The sequence below is a fragment of the Zootermopsis nevadensis genome, unplaced genomic scaffold, assembly GCF_977971745.1.
Source record: "Zootermopsis nevadensis isolate Lab colony 2312 unplaced genomic scaffold, Znev_1.0 Znev_ptg000009l, whole genome shotgun sequence".
NCBI lineage: Eukaryota > Metazoa > Arthropoda > Insecta > Blattodea > Termopsidae > Zootermopsis > Zootermopsis nevadensis.
In genome coordinates this window covers 8,209,914-8,237,142 of record NW_028259141.1, presented here as the reverse complement: position 1 = coordinate 8,237,142, position 27,229 = coordinate 8,209,914, and the positions used below count along the sequence as shown (strand labels likewise).

Sequence of the window (27,229 nt, the reverse complement as noted above, 5' to 3'; positions counted from 1 at the left end):
TAACATCGTTATTAACATCCTGATTCTTAAAAATTCTTACTGAACTGTGAAATTTCTGTTTATAACTCAGTCGAAAAAAAAACACTTGCGGTTGTAGAGTTGTGTACATTGCAGAGGGGATTTACCACACGATACTCTTATAAAATTTCCTGAAAATCGGTCAATTGTGTCATAAGCTGACACAAATAACATGGCGATCCGAGGAGTCTGTTTTTTTTTCTGAAGAAGGGAAAGTGCCCGGTATGCTACAAAGTTATTTAAAGGCTGTTTTTATACTGGTGCCCCTATTTCTCAATAATCGTTTTAATGTCTCTTTCAAATTTATTATTTTCGCTGTTTCTTAGTTCCGTTGACAAAAGTATCTCCAGTAAATGAGAGAGATCAATGCAGAACAAAGACTCATAAAGAACTCGCACGAAATATTTACTTTTGTTACGCTTTACTGCATGGTTACTCTGACGAGTACTGTGTACAAACCGTGAAGTCAGTGCGCTGTGTACTGAAATAGTCTATGAAGACGTTTTTATTGATCGGTTGTGGCAGACAGCTTTCCGAAATTATTTTATTATTTACATATGATTTAAAGTTGTGTCCGATAAACTAGGCGCATAGAAAGTGCTTAATCTGAACACCTTTGCTTATTTTGAACTGCTTTTCTTTGGGTTTTTTCCAAGTCGTCAATGACCACAAATCTTATAAGTTGCGCCGTTGTAGACCTAGAATACTTCTGTGTAATCTTGAAAGTACATGTGTAAAGCTGTTATATAGCTCAGCCAGAAAAATATTTCAGACTGAACGTTGAAATTTCAGGTATTTATTTTTAATTTGTGAGTCTAAGGCAACATGTCTCCAGTACGTGTGGACCACTCCCAGCCAATCACTGAACAGCTCGTTATTTACCACTTTTATCTCCATCCGATTTTAAAATCAAGATGAGTCTTACTTCCAGATTCGGTATGCCACTTCACCGTGGATCGTGAGATTCCGGGTTGTGACGCCGTGCCATCTTGTATCCGAGAAACGTGTCGCCTCCTCAGATCTCTTATACGGCCTGCTGTATTCAACATCTCGAATTCCGTGTCTCTTTGCTTTTCCAGCTTATTTACTTTTGTGAGTGACCTGACCAGTATAGAGCCACGAAGGCGTGTTCTTGACATTTCTGTGTTTGCCGTGGAAATTCCTAAGCTACTCAGGGATACTTCTCCATTTTGATAGCCCGTCACCTCGAATACGGACTATTCCACCAGAAGATAGAGAATATTCTTTGAAATATTCTCTAAGTAGTCTTAAAACGGATGTTAGACTGCTGATCTCACTTACTGAGTAATTTGTTAGACGACAGTTACATTTCTTTTTGACATGAATGTGGTATCGCCCCTTCGTATCAACACACAGAAACACACGTACAGTCCCACACATATATCTAATACGAAAGGAAATAAGTGTTTCTTGCCTTAAAATGGTATAGCGTCGAATTGCTTTAATTTTGTGCAGAGGTTCTCGAACCTGGTTCTGTTCGAACTTACCTTTCGTAATCATGTCGTCAGACACTATCCTCATTATTCTTGTAGTAGACGCCCTCACATTAAAATGACACTAAATTGGTCTTAATCAGTGTGGAGTCTTTAAAATCAGTGTTCTGTTTATTACTAATGTATTTGACTCGGTAGCAATTTGTTCAATTGTGTAATCTACATGAATAATTTATTGGCGATTCCAGTTTAAAACACAAAATATTTATCAAGCAAACTAGTTTATATATGCAGTGATTCACTTTCCACTAATTGCTTATAAATTGTTTGTAACAGTCGATATGCTATTCATACAACAAGGACGTTAGCCTGTGACAACCGCAACACATATGACACTCATATTAGCAGTGTTGCAAATCATCCAGGCTGAAATGTCAGCCGCTGACGGTCGTGTCATCGCGGAATATCATGGATACGCTTGTCTCAATTGACTCTTTAATGTACAGTATTAACAATTTGCCCGTGTATCAAATAATTTGATACTAATTAACTTTACGTTTCGCCCACAGAGCGTCGTGATGTTTCGTATGATTTTCACGATAAATAGCGATTATTTTCCTAAACATCATAATCATAAATTTTATGTTTGTGATCGAGGTGTGTTGTGTTTTCTCCGAATTAGGAACTGAGTTTTTAAATATTATTTAGATGAGCTTCAAATGACTAAAGAGTTGTATACCTACTTTCACATTCTTTCTCTCGTTTTGTTTACACGAGTCAGTGCAAGGGCAAGTGAAGTTCTGTTTGATCGTTTGTTAGACGTGGGGTTGTGTTTACAAAAAGATTTTGTCGCGTTGGTTCACGAAAAAGTGGCGCATCTCTCTTCGTATCGTTTTTCGTAGCTCCGTAACGGCCCGTTCGTTTTTTAATTGTCTTTTCCTCTTTCTTATTTACCGGCAAAATACCGGGCACACTTTACTTCAGCATCTCTCAGGATCATATGATTACTTATTTTGATTATAAGTTATTTTAATTGGATGTCAGTTTATAACTCTAGATGCACAAGATATCAGTGAACTATAACTGAATAAAAAAATAGATATTTGCTAGTTATTCTTTGGGGAAAATAAATCAAGCATAAAAATAGTGTTTGATAGAATTTTCTTATATAGTTTTCTTCAAGGATTTTGTGGACTCCTGTGGTTTTGAAAATTACAAGTTCAAATATTCAAAGTTATGCTGTTTTTGAGTTAGTGTCATAGTGTTACATGTCAAAAATTACTAATAAGAATGTCATAGACCAGAGATGTGTGCTCGCAGAAAGGCGTTCTGCAGTCTTCCAGCAGTTCCTGCATAATTCGAGAACCAGTGTTACGGACAAACAAGCTAAGAACGTAAACAGGAAGAAGCATCATCAGCCTCGCGTGTAATAAAATCCGATTTCTTGGGATCAGATACAGACGCGCTCTGCGTTGGGCCGTCGTCACCTGACGTCGTACTATCTAATTCTGCAGACGATGACTCCGTGCCGATCCCGAAGTAGCTGCAGTTTCAGCAGTTAGCGGTTTCTTGTTCTCTGCTTTGAATCAAGTTATTTGAAGACGATGGTGACAAATATTGCTAATCTAAAATTTGTTAACACAGATGCAAGAACCAAACGGTGAAAACCCACTGTAAGGATCCAAAGTCTTTCCTGTTGGTTCTGTAACATTTACTGATTTTTCACATCCTGTGACTACAGTCCTTGATTTATAGAGTATACAGACTTTAAACAGACACTAGTTTCTAATTTTCTCGGTGATAATACCTTGTAGTCATGAGGATGATAATTACCAACATCTCGGAAATACATATTACATAGTTAGATTTAATGTTACAGAACAGAAAGTAAAACGTTGAAACTAACGCTGGTAGCAAGACAAATTCTATTCTTGCTAAAAGAATTTTTTAAAAAAGAACGAAATACTTGAGAATAAAACGAAAAGAATTTTTAGGACAAAGTAACAGAGTGAGAGGGAATTAGAAGGACGTTACAAAAATAAAGACCTACCTGTTTGAAGCCTTGCGATTTGAAAATATTTTGACAATCTTTGTCCTCAAAACGGTAGAATGTACTGATTTAATACCATAGCAGCAAAGCACGTACTTGAACACCGTACTCGACGAGAGTGTACAAACTTCTTTTAGTTCTGTGCAACTAATCACACGATAATAATAGAAGTGTAAACGCGACCCACCTACACAAATATTAAATGCCTATTGACCTATTAAAATTCGCCCGTATTTTAAAACCGTTACTAAAATAATCGTACAGTTAAACCAGGATTGGTCTTTGAATAACATTATTTAAGCATTGAATGCCAGCTTATTATCATCATTTCTTTCAACCAACTGCTACAGATGGGCAGCTGTCTTCATGATGCATGTACGAGCTCAAATTATCTACATCCTTCTACATGATTACAAGGTTGCGCAGATCATAGTAATGTTCATAAATTGTACTTTTTGGCAAATGGCCACAAGATTTAACGCACAGAAAGGTATGTAACGTGGGGTTCGCAAACAACAGTGTCTCGAAATGAAATGTGGCAAGGAGCATAGCTTAATTGTAAAAGTTAAGGAATAACATATTTTTTCCTTGTGTACAAATAAATTGTTTTGAAACAATCGTGACATAACACGCGTTCTTTCAGAAGGCATTTGAGCAGTTATTTTACTGGCAGTCGTTAGATAAAAGTGGGTTACGAACCGATATATTGCGACTGCGATAAGTGAACTGGGAAAATAGTTTGATTTAACTTTTACTTTCTAAAAATATTTTATAGATGGACTGATTTTAATTATAATTCTGATTTTGGGTTATAACTCACGGAAAGTGTCTCTGAAAGTATTTAGTTTTGTTATTGTTGCAACAATTTTCCGCTATAAAAATTCATTCGATCAAAGATCAGAACGTATAATATCCTACTTCATTCTAAAAGTGTAAAAGGGAGTAGACAATTTTATTTCTAGGTACCTTAGAACCTATCTTTTGTCTAATAGCATTTATTTTTTCTTTAGGTCATCATGTTCAAGTGTAATACTTTGTATAAATGTTCCATCTAGTCTGTTATTCAGGCAGTCAGTGGTAAATATTTCCCAGAAGAATTAATTTTTGTTGGTTTCAACTGAGATCTTCTTCTGAGGCATACGTATTAAGCTGCAAAATCCAATTTGCACACTTTTTCCAGTAAAAAGCGATGATGTGTGTATAAGTAGGAAGGCAGTTCACTCGATCGTGTCGAACTGATGGGAGCTGTTGAAAGGCAATGTGGCATAACTCACTTCACCCCATTTTAAGAAATTAGAGGGTTTATTTATTAGATGGGCAATAGGACGCTCTAGAAACTATAACAAACTATCCAAATTTTATTTCAGTTAGGTTTACAATGAAGTTTTCCTTCAGCACAATTCAGCAAACAATTCTTACAAGCCAGTCTCCTGAAGTTGTTTATGTAAATATATTACAGTCGTCTCAAACCTCATAAATCAAGTATAAGAAAACCTTGTATTTCACACTTAGGAAGATGGCTGTCTTCTGGGTTGTTTCGCCGTGTAGTCTGCTAGACTTTTACCCAGAAGAGAGCCATCTTCGGACTCACCGCCGTGAAAACCCCCCCTCAAATCCTACCTAATTCATAATCAGTAGTAGTTACGTCTTCCTTGGTCCTGTTTCTTCATCAGGTTTCGAAGAAAGAAAGAAAGAAAAATTGCGATGCATTGGAGGAATGTATGCCAGCAGATTCATGGTGGTCCCTTTTTTTGTTGACTCACTGGTCGAGTATGAGCCATGTTAAACAGCAAAGTTGCACAGCTAATAACAGCAGAGGAGTTTGCTAAACTTACACCATCATTCTGTGTATAAAATACGTTTATACATGTTAATGTTTGCCGGAAATTTGCCTTACGCCACATTGCCTTCAACGGCTCGTATTGGGTTTCCGATTCATAATCACCGACTAAACCATCTGGTTTAGTTCCCAGAGTAACCGGGACCCGTTTTAAACAACTTGTAAAGTGTCCGTTAGATGTCAGTCGTGTTCAAGTCACCCAGAGGCGTGCTACATTTTGTTGTGGTTACGTTCGTGTCAGTTCGACAGTCGGCAATGCTTACAGTAGCTCGTCAGTTGTTGCAGTAGTTCCTGCGAGAGGGGAGTTGGAACACATCTCGTTTGTTTCTGTAGTGACGTTTGTTACCATCCGCGAGGAGACTTTGTTTCGGCGGGAGACATTAAACTGTGGAACTTACGAACTAGTGCTTTTGTGTTTGCGTAGGAAGCAACATGGCGAAATCCAAAATGCATACAACGTAAGTTTACATTAATTTTGTATTTATTTGTTGATATTTGTTAACAATTTTATTGCGTGTATTTATTAAAAGAATTCATGGGCTACATAACGACGATGTTAGTAGATCACTTTATATAGTTTTGTAATGAAACGTAGGGTAATTAATGAGTTGGCAAGGATGCAAAAGTAAACTGTTATGCTTGTCTCAAGGTGTTTCCACGATATTTGCCCGGATATCCTGGGGTCTATTCCCAAGCACCTCCATATTCTCACAATTTTTGTCTGGGTAATATGGACCATCTAACCTGGCAGGGGTTTTTCATGATTCTACTGTCGTTTAACCGGGAAACGATAATATAATAATTGTTATTTACCACGACGTTAGTGTAATACGGCATTTTGCCACAGGAACACATTTTTTTTAATTAGTGGTTAAAGAAATATGGTGTAACGAAATTAAACTAGTGCTTGTTTCACAGTTTCTTCGAATCCGTCGCTCATTTGTCAGTTGTACAGTTTTCAGCAGCGTAGCGTGTGTTTATTTTTGAACACAGTTTTCCAACGTAATCGTGTGAAGCAGTTCAACAGGCAAACCAGGAAAAAGGTTATATAAATGCAGACAATTTATTAAATATTTCACTAACTTACAAAGAGGTTAACATTATACGAAACAGACATTTGTACTGTCTTTGCTTGAGGACACTTTTAAAATCGGCCTCAATTTCTGTTACTGTTCTTATTCTTCTGTTAGTAACACTCATCCTAGTTCTTGATTTGATGTTCTTCGCTGAAGAACATCAAATCTGAACAGCTGCTCCAGCTCCAGTGTTTGCATCCGTCACACGAAAGAAATGAGATCCACAAGCTGTTACCCTGCGTTCGTTGTCTTCAGCACTTCCTGATATCCGGGCTTGTGCCTTATCTGGAACATCTGGCCGTCCTCGTTGGCCTGTGCACTTCCTAAGTGCGTAATAAATTAAACAACAAAAGAATTATCAAGTTATTTTATTGCCGACAGAAAGCTATTGTTGCAAAATTGTCACAGAAGAGATATCTCAGCATACTCGGGAATTAATTTCTCATGTCTCACTGAACAAAATTGTTGGACCTGATATGAAACAACATCAGACTAAGAAGCATCTTGCTTTAAATTATTCAATAATCACTTATTAGACTGATGAAATCAAGGATTAGATAGGTGGGGTATAAAGCGCGCATTGAGGAAATGTGCATGAATTTCGGTTGGAAATCTTGAAAGGAAAAGATCACTTGCAAGACCCAGACGTAGATGTTAGAATAAAATCAATATTGGTGAATAGGTTTGGAGGGTTGAGTTGGGTAATTTCTTGACTAGCTGAGCACAAGCTAACTTTTCAAGAAGGACTGCCCTCTTTCTAATTAAATTCAGGTAATTTGTTTATTTTTAACGTGCTTGCCAAACAGCTACAGGAATCAGTAATGATGATCATTTATTAAAGTGCATGACATCAGCTTACAATACATGAAAACACTGCGAAGAAGTACGAGTACAATAATACGACAGCCGCGCACAGATGTACATATGAAACTTAAATATTTTGAACAGAAGAATGTTTACACTATAAATCTGCCATTATTGAGTGAAAAATACGAGAAGACGTAGGCTACGATCCCTGTTGATGGTGATACCGATCACGCAGATTGCACTAAACGTTCATAAACATTAATTAATTATTATTACTGCTGTGATTTTCTTTCGAAAACATGATTGGTTAAGTAATTAATAGTAACGTTACGTATAATAACAACCGTACAGAACGTTAGAGCCAGTTGTGGCTGATTGTAAACACCGAAACATTACAAATTCATTCAACGTTCCGTGCTTCATAAACTGAAAAAATATGCCCTGTAGTGAAGTAAATATCATCAATGAAAGCGTTAACAATACACGCTATGTCTTATTAGTTAAATATGGCAGGGATTATTAAACTTTTCCACATAGTATGTCAGAAAATATTGTTTTACACTTTCATTACGATAGAATAACACGTTTAAGTACTTTAAATAAATTGTCATAGGTAGCAGATTAGAATAGCCTGTCATCTGTTATATAAACTTTTAGCACATCCAATTAGCTTTCAGGGGACTACGGTTCATTCACCTGAAACCGGCTGTCCTGATTAAGTTTCTTACGATTTTCGTGTGTCTCTGTCTAGGTCACGGCCATGCTAAGTCGGGTTCCTGACCGCATGTGGCCATCGAAAATTCTACGCAAGGCTTCCGAGATGTACATACTAATTTTCAGTCAAGTACTTTGTGTTTGATGAATTATTTTATAACTGAATATTTTGCTAATTAAATAAACTGACGTAACATAATCTCGCATCTCAGACATATTACTGAAATACACGATAATATTCGGTGAGTGATATTACGTAAAGAACCATGCTGATGCTGTTGAGATGCATATCTTAACTCTGCAGAGTTCTTGCGTGTTTCATAAATAACACTAATACAGAAACGCGTATAAGCCTATTATATGAATGTATCGTATTCAGCTTATTTTACGGTCTAAAGAAATATAGGCACATGTGTGTCTGTGTGTCTGAGACTATTGACGAAGTTTCATGATACGATAAAATATACTTTTTAATCACCTATTATGAATATTAACTTCACTGTCTAAAAATCCTGTTGTAGGCATCACTTAACGCGGATTTTGCAAAATTATGTAGTTGAATATTAAAATAAAATTCTAAATTTTGTCGAGACATTTTGCTTGAAGAACTTAACAACTCACTGGCCACGAGAATTTTGTATTTGGTTTTATATTCTTTGATAACTAGTGCGAATTTTATGTTGTAGGCGAGAAATTTGATATGAAGCTGGATCATAAACGTACTTGGATACTTTTATATGAAACACTGTAAGCCTGTTTAAGAAACTGTGAAGGTTGCCGGAAACAATTTTGAGGCTAGCAAACCGATTGATTTATACTAGGCTAACGTGAGCCGAGCTGAGAAGCAAATATACCAGGCAAATCTCGATTGGGTCGTGCCATTGGAAAGGTCTCCTGAAAAGCAGCCGGGTTTAGCTCTGCGGTTTGACGCCTGACGTCATCTTGAAACGCGATAATTATGAGGGTAATTGCGGCGTCTCTTTACGGCTTCAGTACAAGGAGGAAGTCGGCGTCGAGCTCAAATAACGCACTAAATTGGCCGCCTCCCTACCGTCCTTCACATTTCGTTTACGAGATGGTTCTCCGTTTGTGCAATTCAAAATATAAACAGAATACAAGAAGTTTCACAACCACAGCAACTGTTTTTCTTCAGTAACTACTACATTATAAAGAGATTGTTCAGCAACGTTGTGACTACGTAATTCTGTAATGTGTGTTTTGTAAATTGTATGAAATAGAAAATAAATGGTATTTCTTTCTGACTGACCTCGTAACTGAGCGTTTGTCCTTTGAATGAATAAATGATTGTCTGACCACCAGATCGACCTTTTGACTGGCTGATCGAAAGTGTTAATGATTAACTGGACGATCGATATAATTAGTGACTGATCATTTGGTCGAAACTGTTAATGCCTGGCTGTAGGAAATAATTACTTGATTATATGACTGATAGAAAGTGTCAGTGATTGACTGGCTGATCAGAATAAGTGATGATTGACTGGTGATCTAAAGCAGTGGTATTCAACCTTTTTTTGTTCGCGTACCCCCAGATATAATTTCTCTTCAACTTTGTACCCTCAAATTTGTTGGTGTATAATTCAAGTTATACATAACATATAATCTACGTCTAAAATAAATTAAATAAATTACATTACTGATTATTTAGTGTTTATCATAAAATAATATATTTTTTAAATTTCAAGTACCCCTTAAGATGTCTTCGCGTACCCCCGGGGGTACGCGTTTCCCAGGTTAAATACCACTGATCTAAACTATTAGCTTACGAAATACTTGCATGCGAACGGACAGAATCTACTTTTTGATTGACTCTGGAATTCTAACCGGTTGAAAGTAATCCGCATCATTTGTGCCGGATTTTCTGCAGGAAACTACCGAGGTATAAATATTAGCACTTCGGCTTTGCGGTTCGGAGGTCCTTGGCTTCAGTCTCGACATCGACTCTTGTTAATCTGAGGTTAATGGTAGGTTTCCTCTCTTCGGCAAGCTTGCAATTTATTAATCACAGCCACTCGCTGGTCTACGAAAGCACGGTAAATAAACCGAGAAATTAATAACAAGAGTCCTGTAGCTGCTTTAAATGGACATTTCACTTTTTTATTTATTCTGTACGAGAACCACAAAAAGTACTCCTACACGTAGTTCAGTAAAATGAGCAGAAATTGCAGTTCCGTTGTTAACTTTCAGCCTTATGAATTGTGTTTTCTTGAAGGCGACTGCAAATGACCTTGCTCAAATAATAAATAATGAGATATCACCCAAGACTTTTAATTCTGAAGCTCAGATAAGTACATTCTGCTGTACTTTGCGCCCCGCTGGAAGTATTATCCATGTCAGAAACATAACTACATAAATTACTTTCAATTGCTCTAATCAACCGTCAACTGAAGTCATGAGAAACTCACTCACGTAGTATTTAGTTTAACGATATAATTAATGTTAAAATGCTCAGAAGTAACGGGACTCTGAATTAAAGAGAATGATAGAGTTACCGGTTTTGATGGCCTCGTCTCTGTGAAAAGTGCAGACAATTGGATCTGTGCCGGTTACTCATGTTAAGAGAAAAAACAGACTGGCCACACGATATGTTTACGAGGTTTATATTATTCTCAAAAGAAACTATTATATACTTAAACAGCATTAACCAGTTGATCTTTGTCATGGTGAAGTGTTTTCTTTGCGGTACGGACCGCATTGTCAAATATTAACTACACGAGCTTCGACTGCTCTCATAAGCTACTTTTTGATTATCCACCAATTTACAATTTTACATTATCTTAGTTTGAAACAACGCTCTGTGACCTTCTCGATGCAATAACCCGGTTTATCCCCCGTTTCGTCTATAAATAACAACGGCAATGCTGACGGAACAAAGCAATTACGAGCATAACTGCGTACATGTTCGAAGTCAAGGAAAAGCTGATTTCACTACTCACTTTAAGTGTGAAATCTAATAGACGAAAATATGTCTGCCGTATTCAGGACTCGACGCGAGACTTCAGTTACAGAAACGAACAAAACAAGACAAAATCACGTCTAGATACTCCATAAAACTGAAAAAGCCACAACATAAATTGTATCCACAATTCGACCCCTCAACTTTAAAATAATTTTTGTGAAAGTACTTTGCCATTGTCTGGATTTTGAATATGCTGATATAAATTTCGTTGACTACAAGTGGTGTTGGCTTAGGCAGGCATAAGGCTGACTGCCCTGAGCTTCGTCAAGTGACAGGGCGAACAGTAACTGCGAAATGGGTTACATAATTTTCTGTTGAAGACGTAGGTTCTGTTTCCAACAGCACTTATAATTGAGCTTCATCAGCTCGAATTAAGTAAATTAATGCAGTACAGTCGTACTCAGTAAAACCTCACATCATCTAACTTGTGTATCGAATGCGCTGTTGATACTCGGCTTCTGAACTGTGTTCCAACGCTGTGTGTTGGGCACTCACATCGCTGACAACTTCTTGCAGAGATTACATTAACACTTTAAAGTCGAGTAGTAACTACCATATGCTTTAACGATCAGTAACTGACTCTGCGTTTTGCATTCGTAGGTTTCGTATGATTCTCAGTGTAAAGATTGATTTTCTTAAACGTCATTAAACAATTTTTTTTGGTACTAGTTAAGTGTGGTGTTTTCTTTGCGGTACGGACTGAATTATTAAATGTTATTTGGAAGAGCTTTGGCTTTGAAAGGATTCTTACATAACTATCCACCTCAGCTAGAAATAGGTCCTGGAGATGTCCTTGAGGAAGTTGTATGGCTGAACGAACATTCTGTGTTTTTGCCCGATAGTTGTATTTATTTCGTTAGTCCTGAACCTGACTGTGACATGCTGAGCATCTTCACGTGTTTTATTTTGATTTCAGTTGTGCTACACGAAAGATGGTGTTATGGCACGTAGTGTTTACGTAAAGGAAGTTGTTGGTTTTCAGCGTTAGATATATAACTGGTGTGTTAATACATGGGAGGTGATATTTCAGGTTATCATGGTGGCGAGTGTCAAGTTGACTGTCTTCTGTGTTATTTCGTCTTGTAGTCTGATAGAAAATTACCAACGTTTCAGAGGTACTTTCTGCCTCCATCATCAGGGCGATGATTACTGGTACTGAACTGATGATTGAGGCTGCAAGCATGTCTGAAACGTCGGTGAACGTGAACCAGGCTACATGGCGCAACAACCCAGAAGACATCCACCTGAAAGAGGACGATGTCTCTGCACACGCTTTACGTAATTGGTCGGAGAATAGAGAATGGCAGTCAAAACGTAAACAAGTGTGAAAGAACAATAGTGAATAACATATGAGTACAGTTATAGGAACGAAATTATGGCAGTAAGTGACTAGGAAAAGTCTAATCCAGAAGCCGATGTATCAAAACAGACCGAAGGATGGATGCCAGAGGCGTCCGGCAACGAGAATATGAAAAGTATCATCTCAGACTGTCGTTAGGATTCTAAATGTTCAGGATGGCTGAAATGATTTCTACATTGTGCATTTGATTTATGTAATCGGGAGTCGTACGAAATGCTTTAGGACAAAAACTAAAAATAACTTCCTGACTCTCGAATCACGCGTGTGCGGGGGGAGAAAGCGTCAGATAGGAGATGCATTGTGTGGTCTTTCCTTCAATTATTTAAACCGTAGCTTGTATGCAGTTCTCTGCGCTATGGATAAGGAATTATTTGATTCATGCATACTCTGCCCTGATGTCAGAATACAGCGTTGATTGTTTTCCAGATCGAAAGTTTCAGTGATTGAGGAATCAGATTGTCGCATTGAAGCCTTCCTATCTTCTCTGGTTTTGTACGGAAGTCCGTGTTCATTTTACTTCTTACATAAGTCAGATATTACGTAGCTTTACTTCCGTGACAGAAGTTACTTCGGATGTAACAGAATTTTTCACCTTGATAATCATCATGAGAAACAAAGCCTTACGTCCACATCTAAATGTCTTCACATTAGTTTTACGGTATCACTTTTTGTAATTTCGTTTTAAACTGTTCTACTATCATCTTTTCTACTGCCCCCCCCCCAAATACCCCCAGTTTGTGATTTATTTTTCCTCGTATTTCAAAGCTGATCTCCAATTCTCTTTATACCTGTTTAAATATAACCAAAATTTTGCACGTTGTCATTATCTTTATTTTTAGCTATCGTGATTCCAGTTTCTGGCTCAATATTAGTGGATCATTCGTCTGCAAGCTCCTCTCTCCATCTTCTGGTTTCCTAGCATTTCTGTTTGTGGCTCCAGCCTTCTTCCTCTTTACACGTAGGACACGTTCCCTGTTCCCTAACACCTTTCAATCTCCAGACAGCCATTTTCCACCATCCTCTACCCTCCCGGGTACATAATACAGCGTGTAATTATTTTCCTGTCTGCTGCTAAATTTATTGTAAAATTCCAGTGATCCTTTTTTCTGTCTCATTCTTTCTTCCATATTCTGTTTCTCGTTATCCACAGACCTTTTGCTTCTCTCCACTTATTCACTGATTCCCATAATAACTTTTTCATTTCTTCTTCTTCTTCTACATTTCTGTATCATTCGTTCTCTTTATCTTCGTTTCTGTATGCTTTTTACCTTGTCTCATCTTTTCCTTTCTTTTCTGAATTCTGTTCCTTGCTTCATATAATCCCTATTCGTAATTTAATCACCGTACAAATATTAGACGATAATCACTCATATTTGTGTGACCACAGGATCAAGTAACTGTGTCCATCTAATGATCTGCACCTGGAAATCCTTGACATGGGGTTTGTTATCGATAGAAGGCGTTTCATAGCAACAAAATGTTAGGTCTGAGTTTAAGAGAAAAAATATGTGCTATCTGGTACTTAGTCCCCAGGGTATATAAAACATCAGGATTTTTAATTAAAATGATGCACCCATCTCACGCAAGTTACGAACATAGCAACGCGTTAAGCCGTACTTTGAAATATGCTTTTGAATTGTGTGTTTGGTAATAATGTTTATTGAGGATTTTATTAATCTTTGTGTGACCTGTATTCGATAACGTTCCCAACACGGCAAATGAAAAAGCCCGTTGAAATTAAGTGTCCTGTTCATCCTATCCTTTATTCGTTCTTATCTCTATCAGCTCTACAAATAATCTATTTCTACAAGCTGCTTAATGGTGGCAGCACTTGTAAAATGAGAATTCTGCCACCTAACGTCATTACAGACAACTTTGTCAGTATACGTGAATCGAGGAACACGCGTTTTCGCTATCCGCGTCTTTGAATATCCGCGGTTTTATTTCAGTATCCCATCTACGCCCACGATAGAAGCTGCCGCGCAGTTTCAATGACTCACCCTAATATTTTGACTCTGGGGCCTCCCATGGCATATCACCCAAAACAATCACGGGTATATCCAGTTTTACGCGTATTCGATATACGCGGCGATTCGCAGGAACGAAATCCCCGCGTCTAACGGCAATCACTTGCCTGTATGAGAGACACACATCAAGAAACCGTCTCCTGTTATATGTTTAATGCAGTTCGATCGCATTCTCGTAGAATGCTTCAAATAGCCCGAAGAAGGTATTCTGTCGATATGTATTTATAATTTACCTTTCTTGTTTTATAACAGCGAAACAAGTGAATGTCGCATAAGAGCTACGGATTGAGTCTACGTACTATACGTTTCAGATCAGTTCTTTGCAGCATCATCATGTGGACGGCTGTGTCAGTTGTCTTCATAACGATGCGTGTCCTCCTGCTTTATTCTCAGTTGGTTTCGTCTTGGTCCCACATTCGGAACTGAATTCCGCTTCCGGTAGCCCTGTCTTGTATGGTATCGCTCGTGTTTCCAAAATCCTTCTATGGGTCAGTATTATATTAAAGAGTACAGCTTTGGCGACTAATTTAATCCGTATTGCGACCTCGGATTAGCTACTTTGAGAGTACAAAGGGGAAAGGAATAGAAAATCATGTGGGAGGACATTGTAATGGCAGGTGTTGAGTCCAACCTTTTTCACATCCAGTTTCCTTGAAGTAGAAGTTTATTTTACGAACCTTTGTATCGAACGCGTCGATCATGGCGAGATATTTACGTGGGAGAAATGCACAAACGACAGAAATTGTTAGTCGTCTTAGCCGGTTTCCGAATTAGGGCCGTGTACTATTACACTAACGAAACTCTTTAGAAAGAGATGCACTTTCGGTAGATGTTTCTAAATAATTGAGTTTTTGTTACGATCCCAGACCTTTTGTGTGTGTGAAGAGTTGTGGAAGATGTCGATTTCAGAGCAGAGACAGACTTTCAGGAAGACAAACAACCCTTGAAATGGCAAGGGACAGGGCCTTCTCTGTAAAGAATCCTTTTATTCTCTGAGATTAATAATAAAAAACGAATAACGATATACAGGGAAGCCATCTTCCTCCTACCAGGGGCAATTAGTTACGAAGTTTTACTGAGTCTTTTTTGAGTCGTTGGAACGCACACTGGAATGACTCTTGTATCTTCACTGCTCCCTCAAGTACGTTGTCTCTTTACATTTCATTTATAAAGTATACAAATTGTAAAATTAGTGGCAGGAATGCACACTATTATATGAGACTGTTGTATGTTAACTCACGCCGTGAAGATTATTAATTTAATCATTAACCGTTTGTAACTGAAAGAAATGAGCTGGCCGCTTTACGCAGAAATGAACTCATCTATGGTTTTACAACACAAGTTACGTAAAGGCTACCCACAGAATAATTACGCAAAGGATGAGAACAGATGGTGTCTTCTCGAATATTGCGCCATGTAGCTTGATAGAAGTTTACTGACGTTTCAGACGTGATTACTGCCTCCATCATCAGGGCGATTCCTAATGATGGAGGCAGCAAGTACCTCTGAAAAGTCGGTAAGTTTCTACCAGACTGCAATGGCACAACATACTAGCCACCGTGAAAGCCTGACATCTTAATTAATGTATTTATTAATAAGTGGAAGACAATTTTATCCGAACCTTGTATGTTATTGACAGCTTGTATGTTATTCCTGAGGATATACGGGATCCTGACGGAAAGTACGTAGGTGGCTTAAGGGAGCAGAAGTAACTGTCTAGTGCGAGCTAAATCTGCATACCCTTGGCCTAATTGAGCTTAATCACGGGCTGGTGTGTTGACATCAGCCTCAGACGTTGTTTTCGATTAAGACCGGCGGCTTGCGGCAAGGTGCAAAGTAATTTTGCTGCTTCATGTAAACACGCCTGCAAGATATAAGCCAACCAGGACTTTGCTAACTTCGCAGAATAAGGCAGCGCTGGAACTACATACTGCTTTTGTTGAAAGTGTAACGGATTTTCAACCTTTTTAGTTTTCACAGAGTGACTGCGGTAGGCAGTGGCCATCGAAAATTCTAAATTCTTTCCATCATATTTTTATGTAAATTTATTATTACCTGCTAATGTGCATGCAGTAAAGGAAAAAATCTTTCTAACATTAGATGTCAAATATAATAGCCATCTTTTCCACTGTCTTGGTTATTAAATTAACAGAGACGTTAAGAGACGTAGCCAACACTCCTAATTATTTAGACTAAATTCTTTATTTATTTCTGTTTATTTTCTTTGAATACAAATTTAGGACTATGTATGAGCATGCTTCTAATTGCCACATCTGACTTTAGAATCTGCCACAACTTGTCTCGCATGTGTGTATGTGGGTGAATATATGCATATTAATGTTAAAAATATAACAGGATATGTATAGGACGAATATGGCCGGAGTTCATTGTGAAATATAAAGAACTTATAGGACAAAGAAAATTATTATATAAGAACGAAAACTCGACAGTAATATGTTGAAGTGCAGAAACTGCTGTCAAATGGCTCGGAATTGGATATTTATGGTCAAATCATTAGACCCTATTTATAAATAGAAACGCTGTGACCACTTGCTGTATTAACTTCTAATCTTGGTGCTTTTGCAGGTTAAGAATCTTTAGTTTTGTAAATAGAACAAGACTTAAATGTACACAGTGCAATTTAACAGGCGCTTTCAACAGAAGGAATTGTAAACAGCATTACATAAATAAAACTAAACAGATATTAAAACTTGTTTGCGTTTAGATGATCCATGTAAGTTCACTAAACTCAATAATTATGGCCATGATGAACTCTTCCCTTATAATAATAATAAAAAAAATTAAATTCACGTGCAAGTTTATAGTGATGGTTGATATTTATTCAAGCTGGCGAGAAGTCAGAACTCTGGACGAGTAACCAGTAGTAACGCTTCGCTGTTTATTGTTATTACAAACTCTAAAGAAACGTAAATACACATAACGTGTTTAACGTACGTTTCTAATAGAGCACTAAATTAAAAGTGGGCTCTAATAGTAACTCAGTCTAAACCCAACAAGAGGTTGTAATTGTTACGATTTTCAGCTGAAACAATTGTACCATTTTTTTTCGTGCAGAATGACTTGTTTGGATAAGATTGAATATTTATGATCTTTCGTAAAATGGTCGTTAAATTCGTCCGATCTAAATGAAAATTGAAATCACTGAGTGCATTTGTTACTAAAATTGTCCAGTTTAGGTTTTAACCAAAATAATTCTGTTTGTTATCGACTTTTGTGTGTACGGACAGACGGACCGAGCGATTTTAATAGACGACCGTTGGGGGACACAAGAACTTCTTTTGTTGGGCCCCCGTGGTCCATCTAGATTTGGAGGAAGTTCCAAATGGAAGAGAAGGAAGTCCCAGGACCTGTGGTTTTAATTAAGAAACACTTGGACTTCAGTGCCCTGAGGACGAGAACGAAGATGGTGTTTTCTCCATTTACACACCAGAAACGGCTGGTAGCCGCAGAAGAATTAATCTTACTTGCGCGGTTTTAAAGATATAACAGAGTAATAATGCTCATTGAGCTTATCTTTGTTTTAATTTTCCTAATTTCCCTGGTACCTCGTCTTTCTTAGATCTTGATGTTCTCCTCGACAACTTTATTACGTACAACTTAAATCGGATCTCTTCATAAATCGCCATCTCGATGTAAGGAAGACTTGTAATGTTTTCATTTTTCTAGGCAATTTCTTTCACAATTAAGAGACGAACAGAATATGTTTGGAATAATAAATTCGTTTAAGATTTTACATTGGCTAAGTTAGGAATGTTTTCCCGGTGGTTCAGGTGGCTTTTGAGATTTCATGCAAATTTGTTCTGCATTGTGGATGCACTTTTACGTAGCTTTGTTAACCGGATTTAGTTTGAGAACTCCTTAGCTCACTTCCTGTGAAGTGTCTTGTAGGAAGTGATTCACAAGAAAGTGGCAGAGTGACGCTGTATCACCGGTGAATACGGCATATCTGGCCTGCCGAGCGAAGCGAGTTTGGTCTGTCAAGTCCTTTCACTTTATTTCGTAGTGCTCTGCACCTGAAGGCTGGGTTGAGATCACAAATCACTGAACGCGGTGGCGAAGATGTGGATTCTGCCGTGCCGCAAATCGAACCCCGGTTACTATATGAAGCATGAAAATACATACGAGGAACACACGTGTCCCCTTGCTTTGTACGTAATATCCAACGAGTGTATGGTTCATTGTCTCCTCATTCGGGGTCTGATCTGAGGACTTCAGACCGGCTACGCCTACTTCTTGTTGATCGGACGGACCGGTTTGAGCAGTTTAATCCGTGTTGCCCGTGGACGTAACTTGGTCGTATTGTTTTTTCAACGCTTCCTGCAGTGACGCTGATAACATGAGGTTAGTCAGCGAATGGAAGGCAGACATGGAAATTGTCTCCTGACATACGTCCTCGAAAATGCTAAGCACTTCTAAAATGTTCGCGCATGTAAACATCAGTAAAGGACAGGACAGGATAAGGATTTTTACAGACGTAATGACCAGGGAATGAATAAGGCCCTTGTAACTCTAATACGACATGAAACATACATTAGACAGTCATGGCTTTTGGCATGAAACGTTTTAGACAGATAAAAAGAATTAAGAGTAAGCCATTTCATTTTGTGTTTATGAGTTCTTTGCCACTCTCTTGTCTGTGTTATTCAGTCTGACTGTTTCGTCCTTCAGACCACGTAATGCAGTTCGGTCGGGCTTGGATTTAGTGATTGTGCATTCATATTTGTTAGTAGAATTTTAATTTAGTCGGCTTAATTTTGCTGTATGCTGCTGCCCTGTTCAGACTCCAGCTTGGCTTAATGCTGACCAACAAACGAAACATGTAATTTTAAAGTATATAATATACAGTTAGTACTTTGTTTTGTTATAAAGTTCTTTAGATACACAACAGGATGCTTCGTTTTAAGAAGGTGGGTTAGAATGTTTGTAACATTTTGTCTAACGTCATGAATAGATGGTAGGTTAAGTAAACAGGTCCATTAGGACGAAAATAAAATAAATGTCTGTGTCTGAGCCACGGACGGGCTTACGTTAGTAATTTACAGAATCGCCTACACAGAAATCCACTAACGGCGAAGGGAATCGACGTGGAACTCAGGTCAGTAAATTAACAGTAAACGAAATTGAAACTTCGAAGTGTCTGTACCTTTCGGTTCGAGTAAAGACGAATCGAGGTTGAAATGTACCACACATGACGTCCACAAGTGGGCCAGATACAGGGGTACAAAAAACGCTGCAACTGACGATACCACATGTTATTATGCCATTATATGTTATTTTGATGTCTTTAGAATTGTCAGAAAAAACGTTTTGTGGAATCAGTGGCAAAGTGCTGGGTTTATAACTTTGTTTAAAATAGATCGTGTCGATGGATAGCTGGATGTCGGAGGATAACCAATACTGTCTAGTAAAGTCGTTAATTTAACTCAGAGTTACACCCAAAAATTTCAGGTTCACTGGAGTCCGTCACAGGAACCTAAATTTGAATCCCAAAGCATCGAAAGGAGAACTGGATTTCTTGTTTGAAAAGTTGATGCGTTTAAAATTACTACGAATATGTGGTATTTAACAGTCGGAGTAATGCATAAATGCACAAATATACAACTCCATTTCTATCCACGTCATACATAGATGAATGTCCCCCACCCCCGGAAGTTATAAGCAGCTTATAAGAATAATTTTTATTTATTTCGGTCTATTTTACTTTTCTCAACTTTGTTAGGTAAAGTACTTTCAAATAACAGAATAATTCGTGTATTGGAATTGATAAGCGAGCTCACCACCTTCAAATATGTTCGGCGTGCGTGGAGTTTAATTTTTTTTTTGAGTTCGCTGTTAAATTGTAACATCCGAATTAAATTTTACACTAATATTAAAGTCTGATCTTACATTACTCTTCCCAAGAATGTACTGTACCAAGATTGAAGTGGTGGATTCATTTCCTGTTAGCAGCAACAGGTCTGGAAAGCCAAGATTTAGGTTTACACCCACTACAGATCAAATATGAGTGGAACTGTATTTTCCAACGACAAGGAAAAGGCCAATATCTTAGCACACGACACTCTATTATTAAGACTATCGAGTGGGTGGGGCTGTGGCTTGTAGATCTCCCGGTCACATGCAGGTCGTGTCACATAAGCGCGGGAAATGAGATGTGAGTGGAATGTCTTCTCTTTCTCATGTCTCTCCATTGTACAGCGATTTCTTGTCATCACTGCAAGTGGTTTTAATTAACCATGAATCTCGTACAATCCGCTTCATTGCGCAACAAAAACAACCCCTTCGTGTTCATGGCGTGAGACAACTCGTAAAAGTGAATTGACTCCCATGATGTGGTTCCTTACTATATATTGTTAACCTATTTATTCCCTTCCATTAATGTTGTACATTAGACACTTAAGACTATAATATATGATTACCGACAGTGAAATTCATTAAATCTTATTTTAACTGAGTATCATCTTTGAATTTGTAACAAGGAAAATTAGTTTGGTTAAAATTGTTTCGCTTATTGTATCTTACTTGAAAGCAAAGGTTTTTTTTTTGGGGGGGGGGGGGGGTTCCTAGTATATTAAGCGCAAAAGCAAATACATGGCACGTTAGGATCATAGGAGAAGTTTCAGTGAACTGGTAATTACGCCATTTGAGTCTTTACAATCAAGACGAAAAGGTGATTTATGTTATATTTAACTCTTAAAATGGCAGTTTATGAAAAGAGAATCAAACTGTTTTCTTGTAATAACACCCAGTCGCAGAAAACAACCTCCAAAGTGATAATGCATTAGCTGAAATTCGTGTAGAGTTTGTAAGTATTCTTTTTAGGTTTTAGGGATTTAACTGGTACTCGCAGTTCTGTTCTACATAACTTTAAACATAAATATTTGATTTTGTCGGAGTAAACTCTGTTTCCAGTTATTATGCAAGCCTAAAGTTTAAAAATTTATGCTAACAGAACTTGCAACTGTTTAGAAATATGATTTCGACATGCGTATATACGAACTGTGTAATTTGCTTCTTCTCGAACTACGTTTCGGTTTAAAACACGAACCTCTCACTCTTTACGTTCTGTACAAGAAGGTGAGTTACGTTCACGGTAAAGCAAGACGTAAGCTATTGACAACAAAGATTATGTTATCGAAAAATTCTTAACGAGCTGCATCGTAATTTGTTGTACACTGTCTAATGTCTGCGATATATTTAATATGCGCGTCATTTCGGGAGTTGGCTTCAGATGACCCGAGAGATGTTTGCATTATTTTGTTTTCAGTATTACTGACAATTCCCTCCGACTCCTCTGCCCAGGACAGGGTCGAACGAACAACTTATTAAACTTTCGTATTGCGGAGTTCGTTTGGTAGTGAGTTAAGGAACAGTCATTTCGCATTCTAATAATGTTTTTTCGTGCACGGAAATAATTGTATCCGTATTATCATCACTTTCATAAGACGCAAGGCTCGAAACAAGTTTCTGGGGCCTTCACAAGACGGTGTAAACGCGACTAACCATCGATGCGTTCATTAGCTTTCATAGCTAAGTTGCTTCTTCATTGGGCGAACTGCATGTTCAGTCCTACTGCCCTGTTTCCAGTCTGTTTGGCACATCATTCATAATTATCTACTGCTTGTTCTCATATTTGCGCGTTCTCACGTTACTGAATAAAACATGGACTAACCGGAGATAAATTTAATGAACATAATCTCTGCCAGTGTTTTTATATGACAGGAAATTGACCCTTTAAAGCCCTTTTGGCTATGTAACACCTGCTTTAGCTATCAGTAATTTTGAATTTTGTCAACAACTTCGCAATTTTCTTTTAATTTAAGTTCTGTAGCATTCTGAGAATCGCTTATGATCTCGGCAGAAATTCGGTAAACGTGTTAGATGTCCACTGTTCGCTAAGCAATCTATTTTTGCATCACATTGTTTCGTAAGACCGTTCGGTGCCCCGTACGTGCTGAGAGTTAAAATCGTCTTAGTTTATGCACCAGAGCAGACAAACCGTGTAGTTGCATGTTCCATGCTTACCCTACGCAAATGCTGGATGTAATTTCCATTTTTGTCTGAGTAATTTGAACGAATTTCCGGGTGCCATTAAAACTTATGATGTAACCATTTCCTCTTTGCAATGCTGCGTTGCGTTTATAGGCGTGTTTGCAACTGAAATTTTTCCTGTTAGCTTCTCCACATTTGTTTGTTTGTTTGTGTGTGTGGCCTTCTGTAGTTTGTTCGAGAACCGTTGAACGCATTTTCATGCTCTGAATCGTTGGTAGACGTCTACAACACTACACGGCGCTACAAACCAGAAAACAGTCATCTTCATAATCAACGCCGTGAGAACATCAGATCTTGAAATTGTCTGCATATTAAAATTTTGGTTCATATCAGACAAATTTATAAAAGACCTGCATGAATTTGTACACTCGGAAGTGACAAACAATGATTTGAGAATCTCCAAGTTCCTAACTTGTGAATTATTAACGCTTATCATATAGTCTAGTCAGAAAAGATTTGGTTATATAACTCAAAAGTGGCTCAGCTTAATGAGAAATAATTGAAGTAGTGAAACTATTTGTAGAAGTATCAACGACAAATTGATTTCATCAATGAGAATTTGTGAGAAATCCTTCGTCTGTCCTTATCTTCGTGGTTTCTGTTAGTCTGATAGAAACATTAAAATGGTGTTCCTATGGACAGTAACAACGTTCAGTATTATGTTTTTGATTACTGATTATAACAATTCCAATTAAGTTAACGTAATGTTTGTTGGTCATGTCATGGCGTGTTTGGGAACATTTTGCTGGGGAAAACATTTGTATGTAAGAGAGAGCGAGTTACTGGAGCATCTCAGAATACATTAAAATACATTTTCTTCACCATTTATATTAAAGTGATTGATGCAAAGAGGGTGATGTGGGTGTAGAGCGTGGGCAGATGAGAAATGGAAAACAAAAAAAACTAGTGGTATATTAAAAGTACCACCTCATTTCTTACACACCGGTGAATCTGCCCGAAATGTTCTGCTTAACCATCCCTTATGGGAAAAATTGTGTCTGTGATACTCGCTATGAAAAAGTACAGTAACTTCGATGTACATCATGCACATGAATACTCCAGACGATCAAAATGAATATTTTTTCTCAGCTTATAAAACGGGGAGCTTGTATGACTGTTCGCCTTTCACTATGTAAAGATAATGTCAGAGGCCAGAATTCTCACTTCACTTCCTTGCGTAGACTTGCCTTAAAGTTATTTGAGTGAATCAGGATAATATTTAGACTAACAGTACACACAGAATTCCAGTTGCTGATTGCGATCAGTTCCGTTGCATTGCCATGCTCTGCGTGTGGCTTGCTTACCTTGAGGCAGGCGATAGCTGTCCGAGGAAGCTGATTCTGGCTACAGAGTGTCCTAAGAAGAACTCTGGAGCTTATGTTTATTCGCCGGTTAATCATAGAGTTGGGACGTTTCGAAAGCTTAGCGCAAAATCTGTACAACTTTTATTGACATGAAATCCAGAGAGAAGGCAGTTCTGCACCGCAATAACTTGGGGTCATTGCGCCATGGCGTAGTGTGTGTTGAGGTACGCGGAATTGAAGTATGTGGTAACTGTTCAGAGAAATTTTGGCTGGTGTATCGAAAAGATGCTCTGTTAAGTGTATTCGTAAGTGGTATCAGCGGTTACTAGAAACAATATCGTGAAAGAACATTGACCAGGTGGGAAAAGCACATCTGAACACTACACTGAACGCATTCGGGTAGCATTTCAGCGCACGTCAAAGTCACGAGGTGGAGTTTTGGGGAAGACGCAAGCCACGCTTACCGAGTAAAAAAATCCCTGACCATGCAAGACGATACTTGTATTCGTATCTGAAATAGCTGATGGCAATGTGTAATGAGCTCGGAAATTAAGTGGATTTTGATAAAAATTGCCTGAGCGTTCAAATGAAGTTTCTAAAAATGATGCTAAACTCTTAATTCCTACATATCTGTTACTATGTAGAATCGATCGCGTTTTAAATCATCATTATTATAATGTAGCAGAGATTCTTGTGATGTAAACGTTGCGTGACTTGACTTAATTAATACATTACTTGCAGTGGTATTTTGAAAACAGTTTTGAAATATTCTCGTCACATGTGTACGTACGAGATGTGTCGCTCGTTTGAATAATTGATGCGATATCTCTGCTTCTGCGGTGTGTATTATTGACATTGAAACATGCTATTTGCATAAACGACGTCTATCGCCTATTGCTAGTTGTTTTGGTGTGAATCCTGACTAAATGACTGGATACGTTGCCCACGTAAGGTTGAAAGATTGGAAGTTTTGAATTTAATTCTGAATCGAAAGATGCCAATGGATCTGGTCCTCGGAAGACGAAGAAGGAAGGTACTGTGATATTAAACCTCACAGGAAGTAAGTAGGAATGGTAAACCAATTTCCAGACTGGAGGGGTTGGAACACTCCGTCCCCTATCTCCCGCTGTGGCGTGCTAAAACAGCTAGCAATTTAATGACACTGCAGACACTGAATAAGGGCCGGATGTAACGAATTACTTGCCTTCATTTTAACAGCCCTCTCTCTATTGTGTGAATTCAGTAGCTGAAGTCATCTCGTCAATGCTTCCACTTGTTTGGTACGAGTATCAGATTCTTTGTTTGAACCAGAGGAAAGTTTGTGAAATTCTAGGGGGGGAGGGTGGTTATTTATTTCGTATCTTTGTCCTGTGCCTCAAATTTATTTTTCTGTTTTATCCTTTTTATCTTACAATAAAAGTGAAAAGTTTCTTATCGTGGGATGTACTACGTTATTTAAGAATGCGGAACAATTTTGAAATTGTTGATAATTTTATGACTCATTCAAAATTGGGAGAATTTTTTTTAAACTATTGTTATTATCAATACAGACTATGACACTGAAACATGCAAGTTTTTGCTGAGTTTGTGATATTAAAAGGTTTTGCTGATTTTTTAAACAATTCAGCTGTAACACTTTGCCAGGGTCGTGCCTGGTATTGTATAGAATTCGTAGGCAATTTATCTGATTTTCTAAATCATTCAGTAAAGTCTTCATTATAACTAGCTGCTACTGAGTGAAGGAACCCGTAACGTAAATCCACATGGTCAAAGACCTCGGGCTCAGAATTTCTTCCTGATGGCCCGTGGTTTCACTCATGTGACCTTCATATTCAAGAAGAAGAATGTGAACGCGCCTAGGCGAGCGACTGCAGTCTGACAAGCCGGACGTGTCAAGGATTCAGTTTTTGTACTAATCTGGTCAGGCATTAGTATTTCTACTACAGACCTCGTGGACGCCCAAGTGGTCTGCAGATTGAATAGATTGAATATAAAATGTATTTCCTTCTTTGCACGTATTTGTTTTTGAATTTTTTTAGATGTTATCACACTAAAAACTATTTGAAGTACGAAGCCTACGTACTGAAGGAAACGGACACCGAAACAATGGACGATGTAGAAATATTTTTACGTCTTGACATTGTGTTGCAGTACTAAGATCAATAAAATTCAACTGTAAAATTAAATTGAATTAAAAGTTTTTAATATTATCTTTGAAACTGAATAGTGTGAAAACTGTCTGGCGTTTGCGTTCAAAGTAGCAAAGTAGCAACGCAGTGGACTGAGTACAAACACGCTATGGGATGAAGGTGTTTTGTGGGGTCAGGCGAATGGGTGGCAGAGACGAACTGCACTTTCGGGGGCTTGGAACACACAATTAAACATAACCTTGAACTTCTTGTGGCGTAGATGAACCTGCCTGTACAACAGTGGTCCACGGTCAGTGCTTGATTATGAAGAATTTGTTCTTCAGATGCAAATGTGTTAAACAAATCAGTGCGTGATAGCCAGAGAACGTATTCGTACTAATTGTTCTAATATCACTGTACTGATTTGTTTTAAATTGTAGATACTGTTGTGTTTGTGTTGTAACTTGTGTTATCCAGTCGCTTCTTTACGCACTGTTGTTTCAGCGTGTATAATCAATGCACTTTGGCTGCACTGTAGTTAGAAGCTGGTGTTGTCTTCGAACGACGTGTTTCGCTTGTAGCAATCATCGTCAGGTTCCAATAACATTTCATGTGTACGCAGGTCAGTGCACTCTTATGCAAATACGCCCTTTCTTATTCCATATTACAGGAAACGGCCTGACGGTAATAGAACACATACGAAATTTATATGTAAAAATGACACATTCGTAAAAATGTTGCATTTCAATTGTGTGTGGGCTTTATGCAATTTTTCTGTTCATTTTTCAGTTATATCATATGACTAAATGTGTTTGCCTCTGATTGAGGACTTCTTGGGTTGAAAAAACCTAATGTGGTGGAAGACAATTTCTAAGAGAAGAAAGTTACTGTCGCCTATGTTAACAAAATTTATGCGCGTAAGATTAGTTACAAAAATTAAAATAAGAACAGTGGGCTGAGTTAGATATAACACATACAGGGAATAAAGTATTTGGCACAAACATTTGATTTATAAAATTCGAGACGAGACAACATGGACTACTTGGGCGTAGATATCATAATATTAAAACGGACGTAACAGAAATATTTTGTGGATGTGTGGACTAGGTTTAACTGGCTTAAACTTATGAACTGTCGTGTTGCTTGACAATATTGAACCTGCTGATCACCTGAATGTTTATTAGCATACGAAGAAAAACTCTCCACTCTCGGGAATTTGACTCATGTGGTCTTCTTTCTATGTGTGTTTATCAGTGAATGGAATTGCTTCAGCCATCTTTACTAAGATATGCGAGCGATTAAAGAAAATATTATTGAAGCCAACACAGGCTTCATTTCAAACATGTAACGTCGCATGTTTGCAACAGATATAAGGCTGATGGATGTCTGAAGCATTACAGCTG

The 27,229-nt window shown here is 37.9% G+C and overlaps 1 protein-coding gene across 3 annotated transcripts in view; it reads left to right on the top strand.

Annotated features, from left to right (window-relative positions):
• Window positions 1-27,229, top strand: part of nemy (cytochrome b561 family member no extended memory) — a 57,289-nt gene that overhangs the window by 9,585 nt on the left and 20,475 nt on the right. Inside the window, exon 1 of one of the 3 annotated variants that reach the window (XM_022083805.2) lies at window positions 5,587-5,820. The exons of the other annotated variants lie outside the window; for them this stretch is intronic. Within the exon in view, the coding sequence (XP_021939497.1) occupies window positions 5,795-5,820 (26 nt within the window). The 5' untranslated portion in view covers window positions 5,587-5,794. Of the gene's footprint in view, window positions 1-5,586; window positions 5,821-27,229 lie in introns of those variants that run through there. 3 annotated transcript variants of the gene reach the window in all.